General features: G+C 41.2%; 1 protein-coding gene across 1 annotated transcript in view; it reads right to left on the reverse strand.

Annotated features, from left to right (window-relative positions):
• Positions 1 to 583: 583 nt before the first annotated feature.
• Positions 584 to 18886, reverse strand: part of Apob (apolipoprotein B) — a 38441-nt gene continuing 20138 nt past the window's right edge. The window contains exons 19-29 of the mRNA XM_042680732.1: positions 18077 to 18259; positions 17368 to 17489; positions 15920 to 16130; positions 14964 to 15139; positions 14665 to 14852; positions 14128 to 14273; positions 12284 to 12657; positions 4289 to 11812; positions 3661 to 3775; positions 3369 to 3558; positions 584 to 2483 (exon numbers count right to left, since the gene is read on the reverse strand). Coding sequence (XP_042536666.1) covers positions 858 to 2483; positions 3369 to 3558; positions 3661 to 3775; positions 4289 to 11812; positions 12284 to 12657; positions 14128 to 14273; positions 14665 to 14852; positions 14964 to 15139; positions 15920 to 16130; positions 17368 to 17489; positions 18077 to 18259 — 10855 coding nt within the window. The 3' untranslated portion in view covers positions 584 to 857. The remainder of the gene's footprint in view (positions 2484 to 3368; positions 3559 to 3660; positions 3776 to 4288; positions 11813 to 12283; positions 12658 to 14127; positions 14274 to 14664; positions 14853 to 14963; positions 15140 to 15919; positions 16131 to 17367; positions 17490 to 18076; positions 18260 to 18886) is intronic.

Genomic DNA, 18886 nt, shown 5'->3' on the forward strand with positions numbered 1-18886 from the left:
CACTGATCAGATTAACCCATTCTATTGCCCTGTCCTTTACCTATAATCCTTATGCTTCTATTTTCAACAACTTTCAATGGGGTTCTTATTCCCCATGGATCACACTTTCTCCAATGACAGCCATTTAACAGCTGTTCACCCCGGTTAAGATGCAGGGAGACTTCTGGGATCCCTGTGTGAAGAATCCCTAGGGACTAGTCCCTTGCTTTGGACATCCCTTCTCCAATGCTAACAGTCAGAGGGAAATAAAATGCCTTCTCCAGGTCCAACAGAGAGCCTTGCCTGGCAAAGGCAGACAGTTTGCTGGGGAAAATTGTATGGCACAGATGTGGGATGCTCCATATGATCAAACTATGTATAACATCTTTATGGATACTTTTTTCCCTTCTACTTGGCACATACATTTACCTCTTTCAAGTGGAAAAGTAGTTTGCTCCCTTAAACTTCTAACTTCCTCTTTTTCCTACCACTTGAATCACAGTATATGTTCTTCTAGTGATTTGTGAATGTCAGAACATTTGAGCTGATACCTTCATTCCACTATGGGTCAAAACAAATGGGGCACAGTGAGTGGTGTATGATGCACAGTAAAGACTCCATTTATTTGTTTATCCCCCTCCCCTAAGTTTAACAAAAAATAATGCAGACCCAGATTCTCTTTAACTTGCCAGAAATGCCTCAGAGTTCAGAGACCTTCATAGATCCCATGTCGTTTCTCAGTAAAGGTCTTGTTCGTACCTGCTTGTACTTGCGGTGCTGTTTCGGGCCAGGCTCAGTGGATGTTTTTCAGTATTCCCACCTCTACAATGTGAAAGCTTAATTGGAATAGATTAATAATTGAGGATTGTTTTTAAGAATTAGTAAGTGATTGTCAGTCCTCCTGGAACAAGGCTTACATAGGGGCTCATACCACTGACTGTGGCTGACTGTAGCTTTTCCAGTAATTCAATGATGTAGCTTAAGACTATGCTGTAGCTTTGAATGGACAGGTCAATCAATCTTTTGGACTCAGCAATGAATTTTTCATGGTAATCAGAGAGTTGGTCTGAAAACTCCTGCAGTTTAGATCTGAGCTGCTGGTGGTAATCGGAAATGATTTCCTTTATTGCAAGGAACCAGCTTTGAATTATTTCCTGAGCAGTGTTGTAAAGCTCTTCAATCTTCTCTTTCCCTTTTCCATCTACATCTGCAAGGATGCTAAGATATTCTTGGGTCTCTCTGAGCATAAACTCCTCAACTTGAATTGAGAATTGTGAAGCAAAGTGAGTCACAGTGGCAGTATATGTGTAATGGAAGTCTGCAAGGAGCTCCGCAATATATTTGACCAAGTGGACAAACTTTTCTTCAAGTTCATAATATTTTACTGACTGACCAATTATGCTTGGATCAAAATATGCTTCACAAAGAGCCTTTATGTGCTGATGGAATAGCTGTAACTTGTCAGAAGCTTGTTGGAGATTGCTTTGAACAAATTCATTGAACTCAGTGAAGTCAAGGTATAGGTTTTGTGTCAGGAATCTAAAGCCATATAGAATATATTCCTTGAAGGTAATGCTACTATTATTCAGGAGATTAGTTAATGTGATCTCCCTTAAGTTTTTAATTCCTTCTTCTGTCCCTTGCAAAAGGCCTTGTAAAACTTTCTGAAGCTCCCTCAAGAACTCGGTAAGCTTGAAAGACTGAAGATCATTAGCTATGTCTTGAACTGATTCTGATATAGTGTCCAACAGTTCCCTGGACTCGGCAATTATATCAATTAGTTTGTAGCTCCTTGAATAGAAAGGATGTTTAATCTTTAGCTCTTTAATTGAGTCAGATTTCTCCACCAGGTTTTGGGCATAAGAAAGCAGCTTTTCTAAGCTATTATGGATGTTTGAATACGCTTGGGACAGTATCCTCCCTGCTTTCCTGATGACCATAGTGCAGAGCTCATCACTAGTATATGTCGCATTTTGCCCTGGGAGCTGGAAGCTCAACTTCGAGAAATGAATGAATGAGTCAGTCAGGTGTTTGACTGCCATGTTATAGTGCCGAGTGACTTGTATGATGCTGTCAAATATTTTATCTTTACATCTGTGGAAAGTGCTTTGGCCATCCTCAGCCAACATTTCTTGGTAAAGATTCTGAGCCTTGTCCTTCCATTCTTGGTAGGTTCTTGTGGTGCCACTGGCTGCTGTCTGGAATCCCATACCCAGTTCGTCAATTTGGCCCATGGTCCCCTGGTAGGCCCACTTGGCGTTGTTCTGAATACTTCTTCTCAGCCTTGTTGAAGTGTCTTCCAGGCTGAGTCCTGTGTATTCCTGGTGGTATTTGTTGACATAGTCATAAAAAGCTTCTGTAGCTTTGGGTACATTGTCTTTCAGAGAACTTAGCAGGATGGAAATTGCCTCCTCTTCCCAATTAAACTTGATCTCACTTTCATTGTCAGATTTCTGGTGTATCCACTCAGTTTTGAGTATGTTGAGTTTTTTATCTGGGGAAGACTAAAACCAGAAAAACAATACAGATAAAAATACTCTGATTGTATAATATGCTACACTAAAACTTCATTAGCAGTTAAAAGTAAAGATTAGAGGCTATTTCAGATTCTAAAGAGAATGCCAGTTCATGTGTTTGTTTTGGTTAAACAAGCCTACTGTTGTTAATTTTCCTTTATCACCTACCCCTGAATGGATAAAAAATATACTTGGCATTTACAGGCCTCCTGGGATTGAAAACTGGGAGAATGGAGATGAAAAGGAGAAGGAAGAGGAATGGGGAAGAGGAGGAAAAAGACAAGGAATGATACATTCAGGGAAGAAGAAATGGAGGAGGCAAAGGAGGGAAGAGTACATTCAGGGAAAGAAGTAGCAAAGAAACAGAAAAGGTACAGAGCCTATCCAGCAGAGCTCTAGAGTACCAATTTTAGTATTCATTCTCCGAGACTATGAGAAATTTTAGCTTCAAGTCTCCCCTTCTGGTAATGGCATCTTTGATCAACCCTAGCAGAACTTGAAGTTTGACACGTCTCAGTGAAGAGTTTTAAAGCTTCAAATACTCCAGAAACACCATTTGAAAAAAACAAAAGCAAACTACGTGCATGGCAAATTATGCCTATGATAGAGGCAATGAAGTATAATTCTCGTATTTCTGGATTTGCTGAGAGATAATAAAATTATAGAGCTGATGTGATATCATGCAGGCAGCTAATAATTAAGTTCAGCAAAGGGCATGTGAGAATATTTTCTAGAGAATAGTTCTCCAGGGAAGGAGATCAGCTTGCTTACTGCCTTTTACCTAGATTGAATACTCTGAAAAAATTGCCTTGAATTTACTATACCTGCTCCAATTCTCTTACTCTTGGGTGTGTGCCATTAGATGGGACTCACCTGAGGATGGAAGTAGACATCCCCCATAACAGTATCAGTATCGTTAACCATCCACATGTCCAGGCCCACAGAGCCAATGGCTGGGGAGGCTACCGAGAAGAAGAATCTCCTCTCATTCCCTTGGTAGTTCAGGTGGAGATCGGTGAATGCTGGACTGCTGATGTCAAGGCGAATCTCTTCCTGTGCGATCCTGAAAGCAGAAGGGTTGATGAATGGTTCGGAAGGGATTGCAGGGATAGCACACATCACAGAGTTTTGTAAAGGGGGTGAAGTTTCAGTAAACATTTCCTACCGAAGTCCTTCATATTTGATATCTTCATAATATTCTGCACTGAAGTCACGATGTGCAAATGTTCCTTTGGTCTTAGAGATAAATGTGTAGTCTTCAAGACTGTGTGTTCCTATGACTTTAGAGGAAAGATTTTTATATTCATTAGGTGAATAACATTGTGAAAACTATAATTATATCTACAAACCCAACTTACATGTTTAAAGATGTAGTGTAAAGTTTTTAAAATTTTTACTAAATTTGATTTTTTCTTTGTTTTTGCAGTGCTGGAGATATTACCCAGCACCTCATGCATGCTAGTCACGTTCTCTATCAGTGAGTTGCTCAAGAATCTCTACAGCTTTGTTAAAAAGTAAATAAAATCTTAAAAACAATTACAGAAAATGTATTTTCTTTGAATCTTCTTGAATATCAGCTATTTTACAGTTTATTTTCCATATACAGAGTATTTGCCTGTATATCTGTCTATCTATCCACCTATCCATCATCTATCTACCTAGTTCCTCCTTTAAATTTTGGTATAGACAGCAATTGTGTTTTGGTCATAACTAATACATCATCATTTACTCATAACTCTCGTTGAAAACATAGAATAGCTCAGGGGAGGGAAGGACAAGACATTTCCCCTTACCATTGAGGTCATATTCCAGAAACTGTAAGGTTGAGCTGCATGTGGAATCCAAGAATGTTTCAATATGATCTGCTTTGTTTTTCAAACCAGCACTCCAGGTGGCATTATACAGGGGAGAGGTCACACCAAAACTTGCAGTAAGTGTTCCAAAGAATGGAACAAAGATCCCCGTGGGTACAGAGAATTTCAAGGAAGGAATCTCAATAGTTTGCTCAGGTATGGTGATGGTGGGCAACTCAAAATCAGCAATCCTATTGGCCACCTCATTTAGATCCAGAGCAGCACTGCCAACTGGAAGAGTGAACTGGGACACAGTTAACTGAGCTTCAGGCATAGTGATCTCGAAATATGGAGTTGAGGAATCTTCTGATTCAGAATATTTTGTTATCACATCAACTTGGGGGAAGTTTACTTTGGGGAGCATTGGTAGGTTGAGAGCAAATGGTGAAGTACTTAACTTCTTATAGATTTCAATTCCACTAAAGTCAAGTTTGTAGGATGGAACCTTAAGATCTGTAAAAGGGACTTGAAATGAAGGTGTAACAAGATTTGAGCTCAGATCATTGAGTTTCAGTCCTGGGATAATGAATTTGTCAGCCAGTTGTTGCACAGGGATAGAGAAAAGATGGCCATTGCAGTTTTTGGTGTATACAAGAGAAGTTGAAGCATGAAGATACTGTTTCTTGCCAGTTTTGGTAGTTAAATCCAGCTTCAGGAGGTCCGGTAAGCTCTTGTCATACACTGGTAGGATGATGTTTTTGAGATACCCTAGGTTTCCTTCTAAGGATCCTGCCATGTCAAGGCGTGCCTCTTCTTGGTCATTGGAAAACTCTACATTGTTCCTGAGTGACCCAGAATGCACCTGGACCTCACTTTTCCAGCTCACCTTCTGGATCTTAGTGTTAGCATTCAGAGCCACTTCTTGGCCAAAGTAAGCATTATCAAGGATAGAACTAGGTTGACTTGAGCGAAGCTGAACAAGGGCGGACATTGTCCCTGGGGAAAGCTCCAGGGTGGCTTTGCTTGTATGCTCGCCACTGGTGAAAAAGAGGCTCTTTAGCTGTACGTGGTTCTTCGTGTTGTGTTCCCAGATGGCGTATATGTGTCTGAGAGTAACTTCACCAGAAAAATTTTCTTTTACTTCAAGATTCCCGATACCATCAACTTTGGAAGTCCCTTGCAGCTTCACTGAAGATCGACTGCCTTTGGAATTCAGGTAAGTGTTAGCTTCACTGGCAACACTTCCAGAATATTCCCGTGAGAGGATGGAACCCTTGACATCCCCTTTCATCGATGATTCAAAGGCGAGGTAAGAAGTAAGGCTTTCTAAGCTGAGCTTGTGGTCCAGTGCTCCTTTTGCAGTGGAGTCCAGCTTGGAGGAACTGAAGTCATATTTCAGTTCCATGGATGAAGAAATAGTAGGTTTTGACTTGGTATTTCCATTAAGTTCTTGCTTGAAATTCATTCTCAGAGTTGGAAAGTGGGCTTTTGCAGTTGTTGTCACTGATGCCTCCATGCTTTTGTTGGTTAAGCTAATGGTGCTGTCATGACTTCCTTCCACATATTTGTTACTCAGGGACAGAGCTGTGGCTAACTTCAGCCCTCTTTTCCTCGTCAGACTTGACGTACCTTCTAGTTTGTATTGCAGTGCGTCCATGACAAACCAAGAGGACGAAAGGAAATGGGCAACAATATCTGACTGGTTATAAAGCACAGCATTGGTGTTTAGGGTCATAAAACTTGATTTAAAGGAAAAGTCATAGGTAATATTGCCCAGAGCTGGAACCAAAATATTGTTTATGGTACTCAGTTCCTTGAAATCTGGGAGAGAAAGCTGGAGTAGATTTCTGGGGACATGAAGGATTGGTAGCTCTAGGGATTGCAGATCTAACGTATATGATGGCACAGAGAAACTAGAACCCAGAATGGAGAAACTAGGAGTGCTGATGGCTTTGGGGATCACAGGGCTGGAGGCCAAGGTCTCCACCGTGAATGGAGACACTTCCATGTTGACAACTGGGATCGTGTATCCAGGAATTTGAAAGGTCCGGGGAGGCTTGTTGAGGTTTTCAGCTTCATACCTGTCAAGCTTAACTTTTGCTTCATTATATGAAGTGGTAAGAACATGCAATGCATCATCTCTGACTTTCTCAAAATGCCAGTTCATTGAATTGATGCTGTGATTGATAAACTCATAAAACAGGCCCAAAGGAATTGCAATGGAATGTTTGTCTTTGTTTTTCTTATATTGAGTATTTATGCTTAAATCAAATGATTGCTTTGTTGTTCTCAAGAATTTCTTCAAGCCTGTTTGTTCCCATATGGAGAAATCTTTCAGTGGAGGAGTTGTAAGTAGTGTGTAGGGTAGATTCACTTCAGGAATTGTTAAAGGAATGTTTAAGAAATCCAGGTTGGCATCTCCATTGATCCCTACATGAGCTTCAATGCTGTTCTCATTGTTGGTAGCTGAGAAATTTTGGTTGTACTTGTATTGATTGAATCTAGCACTTGCTTGCCAACTTGTTTGCTGGGCATCAGGACTCAGAAACAGTGCATAGTTATTCAAGAAGTCTATCTTCCCTGTCAATTTTAAGGGAAAACTAACTTTCAAATTTCCTTCATTATTTGTGGATGCTGTCATCTGAAATGGCTGTGCAGAAAAGAAAAGAGAATTTTTCAAAGTTCCAATAACTTTTCCATTTAAATGAGCATTGTGGTCACCAGTTATCTCTGCAATCATTTCCCTGCGCAATGCTGTGCCTCTAGCAGTTAGAACACTGTGGCCCACATGCTGGGATTCAACGTCTGATTTAATTTCCAAGTTAAAATAGTCGAAGAGGCTAGACTCAAAAGTCAGGTTTTGGTTCACACTCAGGTGTTTGCTGTTGATCTTATTGGAGAATCCAAAGGAAGCAATGGGCCTTTTCACAGTGAGGCTACTTTGTGATTCATGTGTTCCCTCATCTGAGAAGTTGGGACAGGACCATTTCCATGAGCCTGATCCAGAAGAAGTCCAGGATAAGTCTCCAGCTTCCATTAGTGTCTTCATTTCATTGAGCAGTTCAGCCTTACTAGAGAAGTCAAACTGAGGGATGTTCAATTTGTGAAAGTATTTTGTGTGGCTGTCCAGGGCAAACTGATGGTTTACCTTCAGAATCACATTATTATTAAACTCCAATGTGTTTTTCTCTGTGTGCAAGCTTGCCGTGGTATCTGATTTTCCCTCAATGGAATTTCCATAAAATAGCATTTTACTCTCATGCTCCATTCTGAGGTATTTGTTGGAGAAGTTCACAGACTCCTTCAGAGCCAATGGATGGATCTTGGGTTCTAAGAGTTGTGCATTTGCTTGAAAGTCAAAATTGAGAACTTCCAATTTAGACTGTCCTTTGGCAGTGATGGAAGCTGTGATCTCTGCCTTGTTCTCTGAAATAGTTACATTCTGTATGTCAGCATTTGCATCTAATGTGAAAAAGGGAGACTGGATTTTCAAAATGCTACTCAGCTTGCCAAAAGCAGGGATGGTAATTGTATCTGAGATGTGAGGGAACTGGAATTCTGGTATGTGAAGGTCAGCCACTTGAAAATCTTTAGGGTTGAGGTTTGGGATTACAAGTTCTGGAACCTTAATTTCTGGGAAATGGAAGTCGGGGAGAGTAAGTCCAGTTAGAGGTAAGTCCCCCATCATTAGATCCTTCAGGTATATGTCTGGAACTGGCCACCGCATTTCACCATCCATCATCTGGTCAATGGTTCTGATGACTTTGGCTTTTATTTCTTCCAAATCAATTGTAAAGGAAGGAATATGGAAGGTGTTGAAGATAGTAAACTCTGGTGTTGAAAATCTAGATGGAATTTTTATATCTTTCAACTCTTTGAAATTTATCTTGATGGATGGAATCCTCAAATCTGTCAAGGGGACGATGAAGTCAGGAGTCGGGAAAGTAGCATTCTGCAAAGCATGAAGACTGACCTCAAAGGCAGGCATGGTCCCAAGGGCAGTCTGGATTTCGGGGATGATGAACCCTTGTTCCACCAATGAGTTCACCTTTTCAGCCCAGTCTTGGATAGAATATTGTTGGGCAAAGTCAGTAAGGTTCTTAGCAGCAAGAACCCACCAGTCAGAAATGTAAGTGACCAGTGTATTGTAAACTTGGCTTACCAGAGACAGGTATCGCTCAATTTCCCACTGAATGTTTAATTGATAAAGTCGGTCTCGTACATCTTCTAGAGGATATTGGAAATAATCTTTCACAAGATTCACTGCATCTAGAAACCAATCAATGAGCATAGATACTTTGGCGTCAGATACCAAGTCCTTGATGTCTCCTATAAACTGTTTTAGTGCTTCAGCTTTCCGTTGTAGGTCTAGCCCCTGAATTTCACTATTGATTCTCTGAGTCACTTCACGGATTATATTGTTGGTGCCATCTACAAACTGGTGGTAATCAAATGCCTTCAATTTCTTTACCAACAGGTCAAGCAATCTGTTTACTTCTTCAATGAATTTTTTAAAGGACAATGCTTTAAGCTGCTTCACGGCATCATCAATAAACCCACCCAATTTCTCATAGTAATCTTTTATCTCAACTTGTAGTAGGACATTGCTTAGTTTCTGAACAGTCTCCTTTAGCTTATATTGGTGGGCCAAATGTACTAATTTATCCCCTAAAATCTGGATTTGTAGTTCTAATTCATATTTCTTAATGAACTCATGGAGGATGGCTCTGAAAGAATTGATTTTATCGGTTACTTCAAGAGTATCAATAAAATTCATAACAAAGTATTTGACATGCTCAATAATGTCATTTATTCTTTGAAATTCAATTATACTTCTCAACTGATCTAAAAGCATTCTGATATTAGCAGCTTCAATCTGTTGATTTAACTTAGCATAAAATTGCTGGATGTCTGTATCCTGAATCTGTATCCTGAGCTGCTGTAATTTTTCTTGTATCTGGATTCTGATTTGATACTTGGTATCTACATTTTGAACCCACGATGCAGTACTGCCCCCAAGTCTGTTAAAATCAATGTTTTCAATAAACAAATGTAGATCATGGATTGTCTTTGCTAAATTTACACGGATATGATAATGTTCATCAAGAATTTTTACTTTTTCAAGGATTCGCTCAATAATCTTAGCGATAGCTATCTTAAAATCATGTAGATCATAATTATCTCTAATATACTGATCAAATTGAATCATATATGTCTGAAGATCAGAGAGTTTTTCATTGATATTGATTTTGGCATTATCCAATGCCACTTGTAGATCATTTTCTGTAATTCCATAATTTTCTGTGAAAGTGGTTAGTGTCTCTTTGGCACTGGAAACTTGTCTGTCCCAATTGAAATCGTTCAGATAATCATTAACTTGCTGTGAGAGGCTTCCCAGGGATGCTCTGTATTTTCTTACAACTTGGTCAATATCGATGCTTTTCAGTTCTTTCTGTATACTTTCCAGCACAGCTATAATGACTTTTCGATTTCTTTCCACATAGTCTGGCAAGATGTTCAAGAATGGGAGGCTGATTGTGTGAACATCTTGTTTCTTATCATACTTTATGAAAGCAACAATTGTAAATTCTTGAGGCTTGTCAGCAGCATCCTTCATCTCCAAGGAGTTCAGCACATTGACAGGTTCGCTGAGTAAAAATGGCACTTTGATTGGGGAGTTCAGCATAGAGACATCAGTCAGGGCTTGCCCAGTAAACTCCACACCGATTTTTTCTTTAGTATTGTAAGCTTCAAAGTCCTGGCTGTACTGATTATCATTGAATTGGGTCTTGAATTTCCAGGTGCTCATCTGTTCAGCTGGAGTAAGCAGGGCACTGACTTTGTGATCAAAAGCTGTGCTGATGATTTTCCTGGACCTGAAATGGTGAGTTGTAGATCCTTTGTAATCATGAGCAAAAGTGAGAGCCAGAGGTTGTGCTTTCAACAAGAATTTGCTGTAAAGCTGCCCAGTATGTTCTCCCCAGAGAGACAGAATCCCATTGGCATTTGTGTGTACATCCGTAGCCAGGGTAAAGGGAGCTATAGCAGAGTGGACAATGTTGCTGAAATGCAGCGAGTCTGAATTGTAGGTTGTACTGATATCCACAGAGGAAGCCAGTCCAGCAATGTCTGTGTTGAACCGATGGCTGAACTCTGCACCTTGAACTCTAGCTACAGTATCTGCTTGGTAGCTTGCTGATAAGTCAGCATAAGACAAGGCATAGATGTGCTTGATTTCATTATTTTGGTAGGTTCCTTTTAGATTCCCCCCTACATTGAGCTTCAGGGGTTCCAGCCGTAGCTTCCCGTTGCTGTTCCAATCTAGAGCATTGTATTTCAGGTCATTGTTGAAAGTAGTTACAAGAATCAAGGGCTGCAGATGCAGGTTAAAATTTTGTTTATAAAGCTTGTCAGAGCTATAAATGTTGTCCATTTTTGAAGAGAAGTCCAGGGACAGACCTGCGATGTTCAAACTGTTGGTGTGGTCAAGTTTCATCTCAGCATAGGAACCCTTCATGTCATTGGAAAGCTTTAGCCCTTCCCGGTTGATTCTGAAGTTGAAAACATTGTTACTGTCCATGCCCAGAATCATGGCCTGATAGACACTTCCCAGTGAGACCTCTGTGAGGGCAGCTTTTCCAGCTAGGCTGAATTTTGCATAATGCTCTCTGAAGCGGCCATTGGTTGTTAGTTTCATGGATGCCCCAGAGAGGCTGAGGTCTGCATTCATCTCATTCTCCAGCAAGAGGGGACTGTATTTTAGGTTGGTGGTTGCACTGGTAGATAGACCATCCTGTGAAATCTTCAGCGTTGCCTTGTGAGCACCACTATTTATTTTGTCATTGCCTGTGATATCAGCATTTAATTCGATGCCACGGGAATCTAGTGATCCAGAAAGCTGGGTGAGGAATGTCAGGGACTTGTAATCAGCCTGATACTCAGAACGTAATGATGCTTTTTGTTTAGAGAAGGTCAGGTCCAGCTTGTTAGAAGTGGCAAAGTTCTCATACTTCCCATTGCTGTCAGATTTCAAAGTCAGTGCATAGTTCTCATACTTCAGGGAAGCGGTATTCTTGAAGATGCCATCTTGCAGATCAGAGGTGGAGGCAAGGGAGAGGGTGCCATCCTGGTACTGTCCCTTTATCTGGTTGGTGCCCTGGAGGTAGGAGGAGTTAAACCTCATATTGGACTCTCCACTCAGCTGGCCAGTGGTAGAATCCATCTGAAAAGTCAGGCCATGTGTGCCTTTAGCATAGAACGAAGAGGCTGTAAACTGCCCATCAGCCTTGACATCTTTGACATACAAATGTTGTTTCTTTTTGGAGTCCCAATGAACTGAAGCAGACATCTTTGAGTCCCAGGAACTAGATGCATCGAATGTCAGTAAACCTTTTGAGGCTGGGTTGTTTCCAAGTTTTTCTACATGACTGAATTTGACATTTGAATCTAGAAATTTGTGGTGTAGAGACCCATCACTTGACAATGTGAATGTATTTCTGTAGTCATACGTTGTTTCTCCAGATCCTGAAATAAAAATGAAAGACATTGGTTATAAAGTAACGTGTTCAAAACAGTGTCTGTTTGAAAATTTCTCAATCATAAAGTCTCATTTATTGGAATCACTTGAACAATAGTCTCCTTAACTATAATATACATATATAATTTGATATCAGTAGGTGGGAAGCCTTCCCTGATCACTGCCTTTATTGTACCTCATATACCCTATTATAACATTTGTGAATTTTAGCTTCTGGTTTATATAACTGCTTTCTTTGTAACGGCCAATAGCAGAGAAATATATATATATATATATATATATATATATATATATATATATATATAAAATGTTAGGCAAATATTTCTATCAGTTGAATGCATGAAGAAACTTCTAAGAGGAAAGGAAACTATCTGTTGGAAAGTATAAGTCCTTTCTTCTCTGGAGCAGTCTATTCTTGTGAATTAGCATCGTGCTCCCTGGATTTGAGAGGGGCTCACCTTGTACACTGTAGGAAAGCAGGTCAACTACAGAGTCAGCCTTCATATGATACTGAGCCTTAAGGCTGAAGTGTTCTCTGCTGGTGTTGCCACCAGTATAGGAAGCAGACCAGTTGTACAAGTTGCTGTAGACATTCGTGGAGAGATCTAGAACACCCAAGAGCGGCACTCGCAGTTGGTACAACTCGGGAATTGTAAAAGTGGGGACTTGGAACTGTTGAGATGGCAGGTGGATTCCCACAAACTTGAAGTTGATGGCTGGTATCCTGATGGTTTCTGGCATCTTTAGATCTTTGGAAGATTTACCACCCAAAGGCAAAGGAATCTCAAGTTTCACAGTGTTCTGATTAAAGGTGTATTTGACACGGCCATCACTAAAATGAACAACAAGAACAATGTCCCCACGTCAGACGTCAAGAATTCAAAATTCAAACCTAAGTATCTGCTCCATTCCCAAACTTCTCTCACTTTTAAGCATCTTTCCCTCTGTGCCTGCATCATTTGCTTTTTCCTTTACCTGTCAATCTGTTTCAAATACTTCCAAGAGCCTCACTTTATCATTACCTTCACTTAAATCACAGATCATTGCTCTCATTCTTACAGTGAAGTAATCAATTAAACTTATGTAACAAAGAGTCTAAATTCTACTTTTATAGTCATTTGGTGTCTGCACACTATCTTCCTAGAAGGGAGGAATTAGACCTTGTGTAGTTTGTCTATTCACTACATGAACTCTTGTGTTTTGTACATAGTGGACAGTTGATGTATATTTGCTAAACTTAAGTGAAGCACCTTGGTGTGTGGGAAGAATATAGGTGTGTGAATCAGTAAACTGGGATGGTAGTTTTAGCTACCACTACTTGATTAGTTATCTTTGTGAATTAGTCTCCCTGAATCTCGGTGCTGCCACCTGCATGTTAGAAATAATTGTGCCCTCTCCGCTAACCTCCAGAGATGGGCTTGGGTGTCAAATGAAAAAGTATCCCTTCAAGTGCTTTGAAATTATGCGTATGGGAGAGGCTATTATGATCATCTATTAAAAAGAAAGCCAGATGGCAGGGTTTGACCATCATAAGTAAATACATAATTTATTATATTACTACAAAGTGGGCTGGATGCTGTCTCCCTAAGACTCCCACTTTCCGCAGGAGGATGATTGATGGCCACTGAGACTCTATCCAGTTCTGAGGTCCTAAAATGTCTGTAGCAAAGGGAGGTCCTGGGGTCCTCTAAGCTGCTACTCTTTTATACTCAGTAGTCTCCGTCAATTGCAGTAATTTGTCCTATTACAGTGTGCTGTTCAGCCATAGACTACAGAAGGGCCCATTTAACATAGGGCACTTAGTTTTTCAATCTTGAGGATAATATACAGATCAATCAACGTAGAAAGACCATTGCTTCTTTCAGCTCACTGTCTTATTTTCATGAAATAAGGTGATCAAAACATTATATATGTTTTTGTAAGTATAGAAATGGACAGGGAAGTATGGCATCTGACTTTCTTATTAGTGTTAGGTTGTATCTCTCAACTGAACATCTTTTAGGAAACAGCTTTCATTCTATGCTTTGTCTATTCTGACCTTTCATAGCTCAACAGCAAGCCCACCGTCAGTAAGCTCTCCAGCCCCCCCTTGAAGTCTTTGCAGGTAAACAGGTTACTTGTATATTCTGACCTGGAACAAAGTGGGCATGTGCTTGTGATGGAAGCAAGCAGAATGCATTTTATATTTGTTTGAATGGTTTGTAGTGAATAAAGTTACAAAAGTCTAAATGATGCGAGGTAAAAATTTCCATTTACTTTACATCATTTGGGGAATTTCTCTAGTTATTTTTTTTGCTTTTACCTTTTTAAGAAGAGGTTGTCTGGGATGTGGAAATCTGGCAGCCCCATTTTCTGGAAGTTCAACTCTGTTAAGCCACTGAGGTGGTCCTGCAAAGTCTGGGCATAAGGAAGAGTCCGCGATGCCATCTGAAGCCATGTGCTTGTTGCCTACAAAATGGTGGGAGACACTTAGAACAACTATCATGCCTGGCTGGACCTCAGAGTCCAGTTAACATTAGCTGATAATCCACATTTGATACGCCGATTGTTAGGCGTAGTGATGCACTGAAAGCCAAACATAACGCACAAGAAATTATGAATTTTGAATGCCAGTCACGGATCTCTTTCTATTTTATAAAATGAGTATGGAATACAGTTAGATTCCTAGCCACTTTTGATACCTTTTGGAACAGCAAACTCTTTGGCTTGAGAGTAAATTCATTTGGTCACAGTGTTTCTTTTATACATCTTTGTATGCCCTCTTATACCTAACTCAGAGCAGGATGTGATTAGCATTAATAATCCCCTGTATTGTTTTTGCTGGCCGATTCATACTTACAACTATTAATGTGGAACCCATGTGTCGGAAAGTCATGTCTGTTTCAGGGATTCTGTGATCCAGGAGACTATTGACATAGTGATGCAAGCTTCTAGGGTAATCAGAGAGATCCACAGGGAAATGGGAAGATACTTTTTTGGTGTCCATGTTGGTGCCTATATTCCAGTCAAATTCAATCTTCTCACCATCTGAAAATGCACATAGGACATGGCTGTCAACGGTGCTAGGCCAGTTGATAACCACTCGGTGGTTACCGTCAAGTGCCCTGGACGTGCGCATGTGAGAGGAAGAACACATACCATAACGCCATGCCACCTTCTTGGAAACTGTCGAGCCGTAAGCTGTAGCAGATGAGTCCATTCGGAGAAGCAGTTTGGTGGGGGACCAGTGAGTGTGGATCTCGCTCCTGGCTTCTGCTTGCAAACGGGGTATGGAAATGACACCTTTGATTTTGCCTTCTCCCTTCGTGTCATAACTATTGGAAGGAGATCAGTTGGTATCAATGAGTTTGTCTACTCACTCCAAAGAGACATAAATGATTCAACTGTTAAGTTTATTTTTGCTGATAAAAACAGGACCCGGGGCTGGGAAGGTGGCTCAGTGGTAGAGCGCTTGCCTTACATGCATGAGGCCCTGGGTTCGATTCCTCAGCACCACATAAGCAAAAAGAAAAAAGCCGGAAGTGGCGCTGTGGCTCAAGAGGTAGAGTGCTAGCCTTGAGCTGAAGAGCTGAGGGACAGCGCCCAGGCCCAGCTTTCAGGCCCCACGACCGGACCCCCCCCCCCAAAAAAAAACCCACAAAAAAACAGGACCCATAAATGGATCAGAGACATTATAGTAGATAGACCAAATTCATTAACTTTTGAAACTAATGTACAGCATAAATTCAGGACTTTGTAGGAACAAATTAAGCTTAAAAAAAACCAAACCTGTTTCCATGTTGCTCTGCTGTTTACTAGCTCTCTGCCTCTGGCCAAGTGAATAAACTGCTCTGAGCTACCATTTCTGTGTCTATAAAACAGCAAAACAGGACTGAGATAATTTTTTATTGTGCTCAGCACAGTGAATGAGAAATGGATAGCAAGTGTCTGATGACTGACGGGAAGATCCAACTGGATGCTGAGGGCTCCATCTGCTACTCAGACCTATAAAGCATGGATATCCCTGGGCTTTGTCTGATCTAAAAATGGGGCAAGAATAGGAAGAGCCACCCGGGTCTGCAGCTCTGGTGGGGGTCACCTTGACCCTTCCTTACCTTACATGGCCAGTGAGTGCAGCTTCAGTGATCTTCTTGTTCTGAATGTCCAGGGTGAGTTTGTAAGATTTTTTGTCCTCATCAGATTCATCATTAACTCTGAGGATTGTCCCAAAGTCAATGTCAAAATCCGGAATTTGGATTTCACTGGATAAAGTCCTACTCCGCCTGTTGTATTTGAACAGCATCGTAGCCTCAGTCTGCTTCACACCTGAAAAAATGTAGAGGAGAGTCAAGAAACACGATTAGGAAGAGGAAACAGAGGAAAAGGCTGTGGATGGGCATAGTTCAGAGGATTTCCCCTTATATTTTAAACTCTGTGGTACGCAGGCATTCATCTGATTTGCAAGTGTTTATGGATGGCCTGTTACAGGATGAGCACCGCCCTTGGCACGGAGCTGTCTTGCTCTTGTGTAGCTTGCTTTCTAGTGGGGGAGGGATTGTATAGACAATAAGCAATCAGTTACTTAAGGCAGATGGCAATAGATGTCATGAAGAAAAGTAAAACTAGAATGAGAACAAAAGATGGTGGTAGAAGCGGTATTGTATCATGCTAACGAGATATGCAGGCAGGGCCATAATGAAGCAAGGGCAGAGCCATGCAGAATTCTTGGTGGAACATTCCAGGCAGAGAATCTGACATGTGAAGACTCTGAGGTTGGGAGTGTTCAGCATGTTCAGGGAATTTAAGAACTATTCCTCAAGATATGGCCAGAATCTGACCACTTAAATCTGTCCTATCACGGCAATCCCAAAGCACCTTCATCTCTTCTCTGGATTATTACAGCTTTGTTCTTGTACCTAGACAACCTTTTCTCACAAACATGAACTAAATGGCAAAAACTCTCCAGTGATAAGAGATGCCTTGGTTTTTACTATGGCCAACAAGACCATCTGTCCTCTACCTTCTCTTCTCTTATTTCTATGATCCTAATTTCTATTTCTTTCTTCCTTGGTCTCTTTTCTTCAGCCATACTGGCTACCTTCCTTTCCCTCAAGCATGGAAGCTTTGTGCCAGCCTTCTTGTCTTTGTACCTGCTTGCCCCATAGCCAGTCAACTGTCTTTCCACATGGCTTATCTGCTTATCTCCTTTTTTATGCTCACTTTTATCAGTGAAACTTTTCCTTATTCTCAACTTCACAGCCTCCCCTACTCATTCTTCTTTCTATCATTCCTACATCTCCTAGACCTGTCTATGCTGTTTCTCTCCCCACACCTGGTAGGACATCCTGAATATTACCTGTGTGGTTGTTGACTGTAACGTCTATGAAAGTAAAGACTTTATCTTCATTGTTCACTGATATAGTCTCAACTCTTCAAAGAGGCTCGATATTTACTGGGCACTCAATTAGATACTAGTTAAGTAAATTGCATCAAACTCATTCTCCTAATGAATCTAGAACCAGACACCAGGATGGAGAAGGAGCAGCCAATTTTTGATACTCACCTTCTGCCTGAATTTCAAACTTCAATGTGTCTACCAAGGCTTTCGCCTGTGTCTGGAGTTCATAGGTTGCACTGGCAGCATACTGCTTTACCTCACCAGAAGGCTGCAGTTCCAACTCATATCTACAGATGGTACAGTGCATAGTGTTAGAGCTTTCAAGATAGTAATAATGTACTCCAGAGCCTAGCCTTAAGGTGTCACATTAATATGGTCTCTTTTGCCCTTAAGTGGTAATGACCTTTATGATCTCCTTCAATTCCCCCATAGCCCAAAGCAAGGGCAGATCCCAAGATTCCCAGGGCTTCTGGTTAAGTTAAGAGGAGTTAGTTGTTTCTGCCAGCAGCACTGAGAATGTGCAGTGACAGTTCTGGGATGCAGATGACTCTCAAAGCATGGCAGAAGCTTTGAGCACAGAGGCAAGTTCCAGGAAGTTCATATCAATGCGGTCTGGAGACTCAAAACCTCATAAATCAAATTGGGAGCAAAATCAGAATCTGCTGCAGCCTCCTCCTCAAGTTCATAAAAGGGACTGAGAGTATACCCAGCACTTCCTGGAGAACCATTGCTTTAAATAGCCATAGGCTATTACATGTCCCGAAGGCTGATGACACAGACCTACAATGCATGGCATTTCCCTATCTATCTTTCCAGTGGTCCAACTTAATGTATGAGGTCAGCAGATGCTGGCCAGGCACCATGTGTCTCTCACCTGGTGTCCCCTGTCAGTGGGTAGAAGGAGGCAGACTCCGTGGAGCTGCCAGTGGAGTAAGCACCTGTGGTGCAGTAGTTCAGGCCTGGGAAGAGAGGCTTGCAAGTTGACCAGGTCTGTCTGTTCTCAGTGAGAGGTGGGATTGCTTCCATTTTGGTGGTAGAGACCAAATGCAGGGTGTTGCTGGTGAGGTTAAAAATTTGAGTTATCTTCAGGTCACAAATCAGAATGAACACCTCTGAATCTCACCATGCACATGCCCCCTAGTGCCCTCTCTACCTCTCCTCTGTCTATACCCACCTTATGTTATATGTTATTTTATTTACTGAGAAACAACAGTAGGAAGAATGTTCATATGACTGACAATCACAGGGACTCTTCTGTCTCTGGTGTTGTTGCATTGAGTTCTTTATGTGTGTGGCGCTCCTAACCCCCATCACAGTAGGAGCAAGGTTCTTGTTTGGTCTTGAGGAGCCAGAGGCTCTGGCGCTAACCAATGGATCCCTGGGGCTGACTCTGTGTTCCTTCCTTTTCATGGTACAGGGTGAGAGGAACCCCATTTTGCTTCCCTTCCTTCTGGCATCTTTTCACCAGCATTAAACACGTTCATATCACACTGCCCTTTACCCCTCTCTGCACACATCTCCTTCTCTCTTCTGGCCCTCCTTTTCTTCCTTACAGTCAACAGGCTATTGGCTCTTTCAGTGTTCTTCCATTACACTTTTCATAGAACTGCAGTCTGATTGCCACCTTTGTCTTCTGAAAATGTGTTCACCCTCTTCTGGCCCCTAAATCTGATCAAAATATTCC

Source organism: Dipodomys spectabilis, unplaced genomic scaffold (genome assembly GCF_019054845.1).
Source record: "Dipodomys spectabilis isolate Male_0828 unplaced genomic scaffold, ASM1905484v1 ptg000066l, whole genome shotgun sequence".
In the NCBI taxonomy this organism is placed as follows: Eukaryota; Metazoa; Chordata; class Mammalia; order Rodentia; family Heteromyidae; genus Dipodomys; species Dipodomys spectabilis.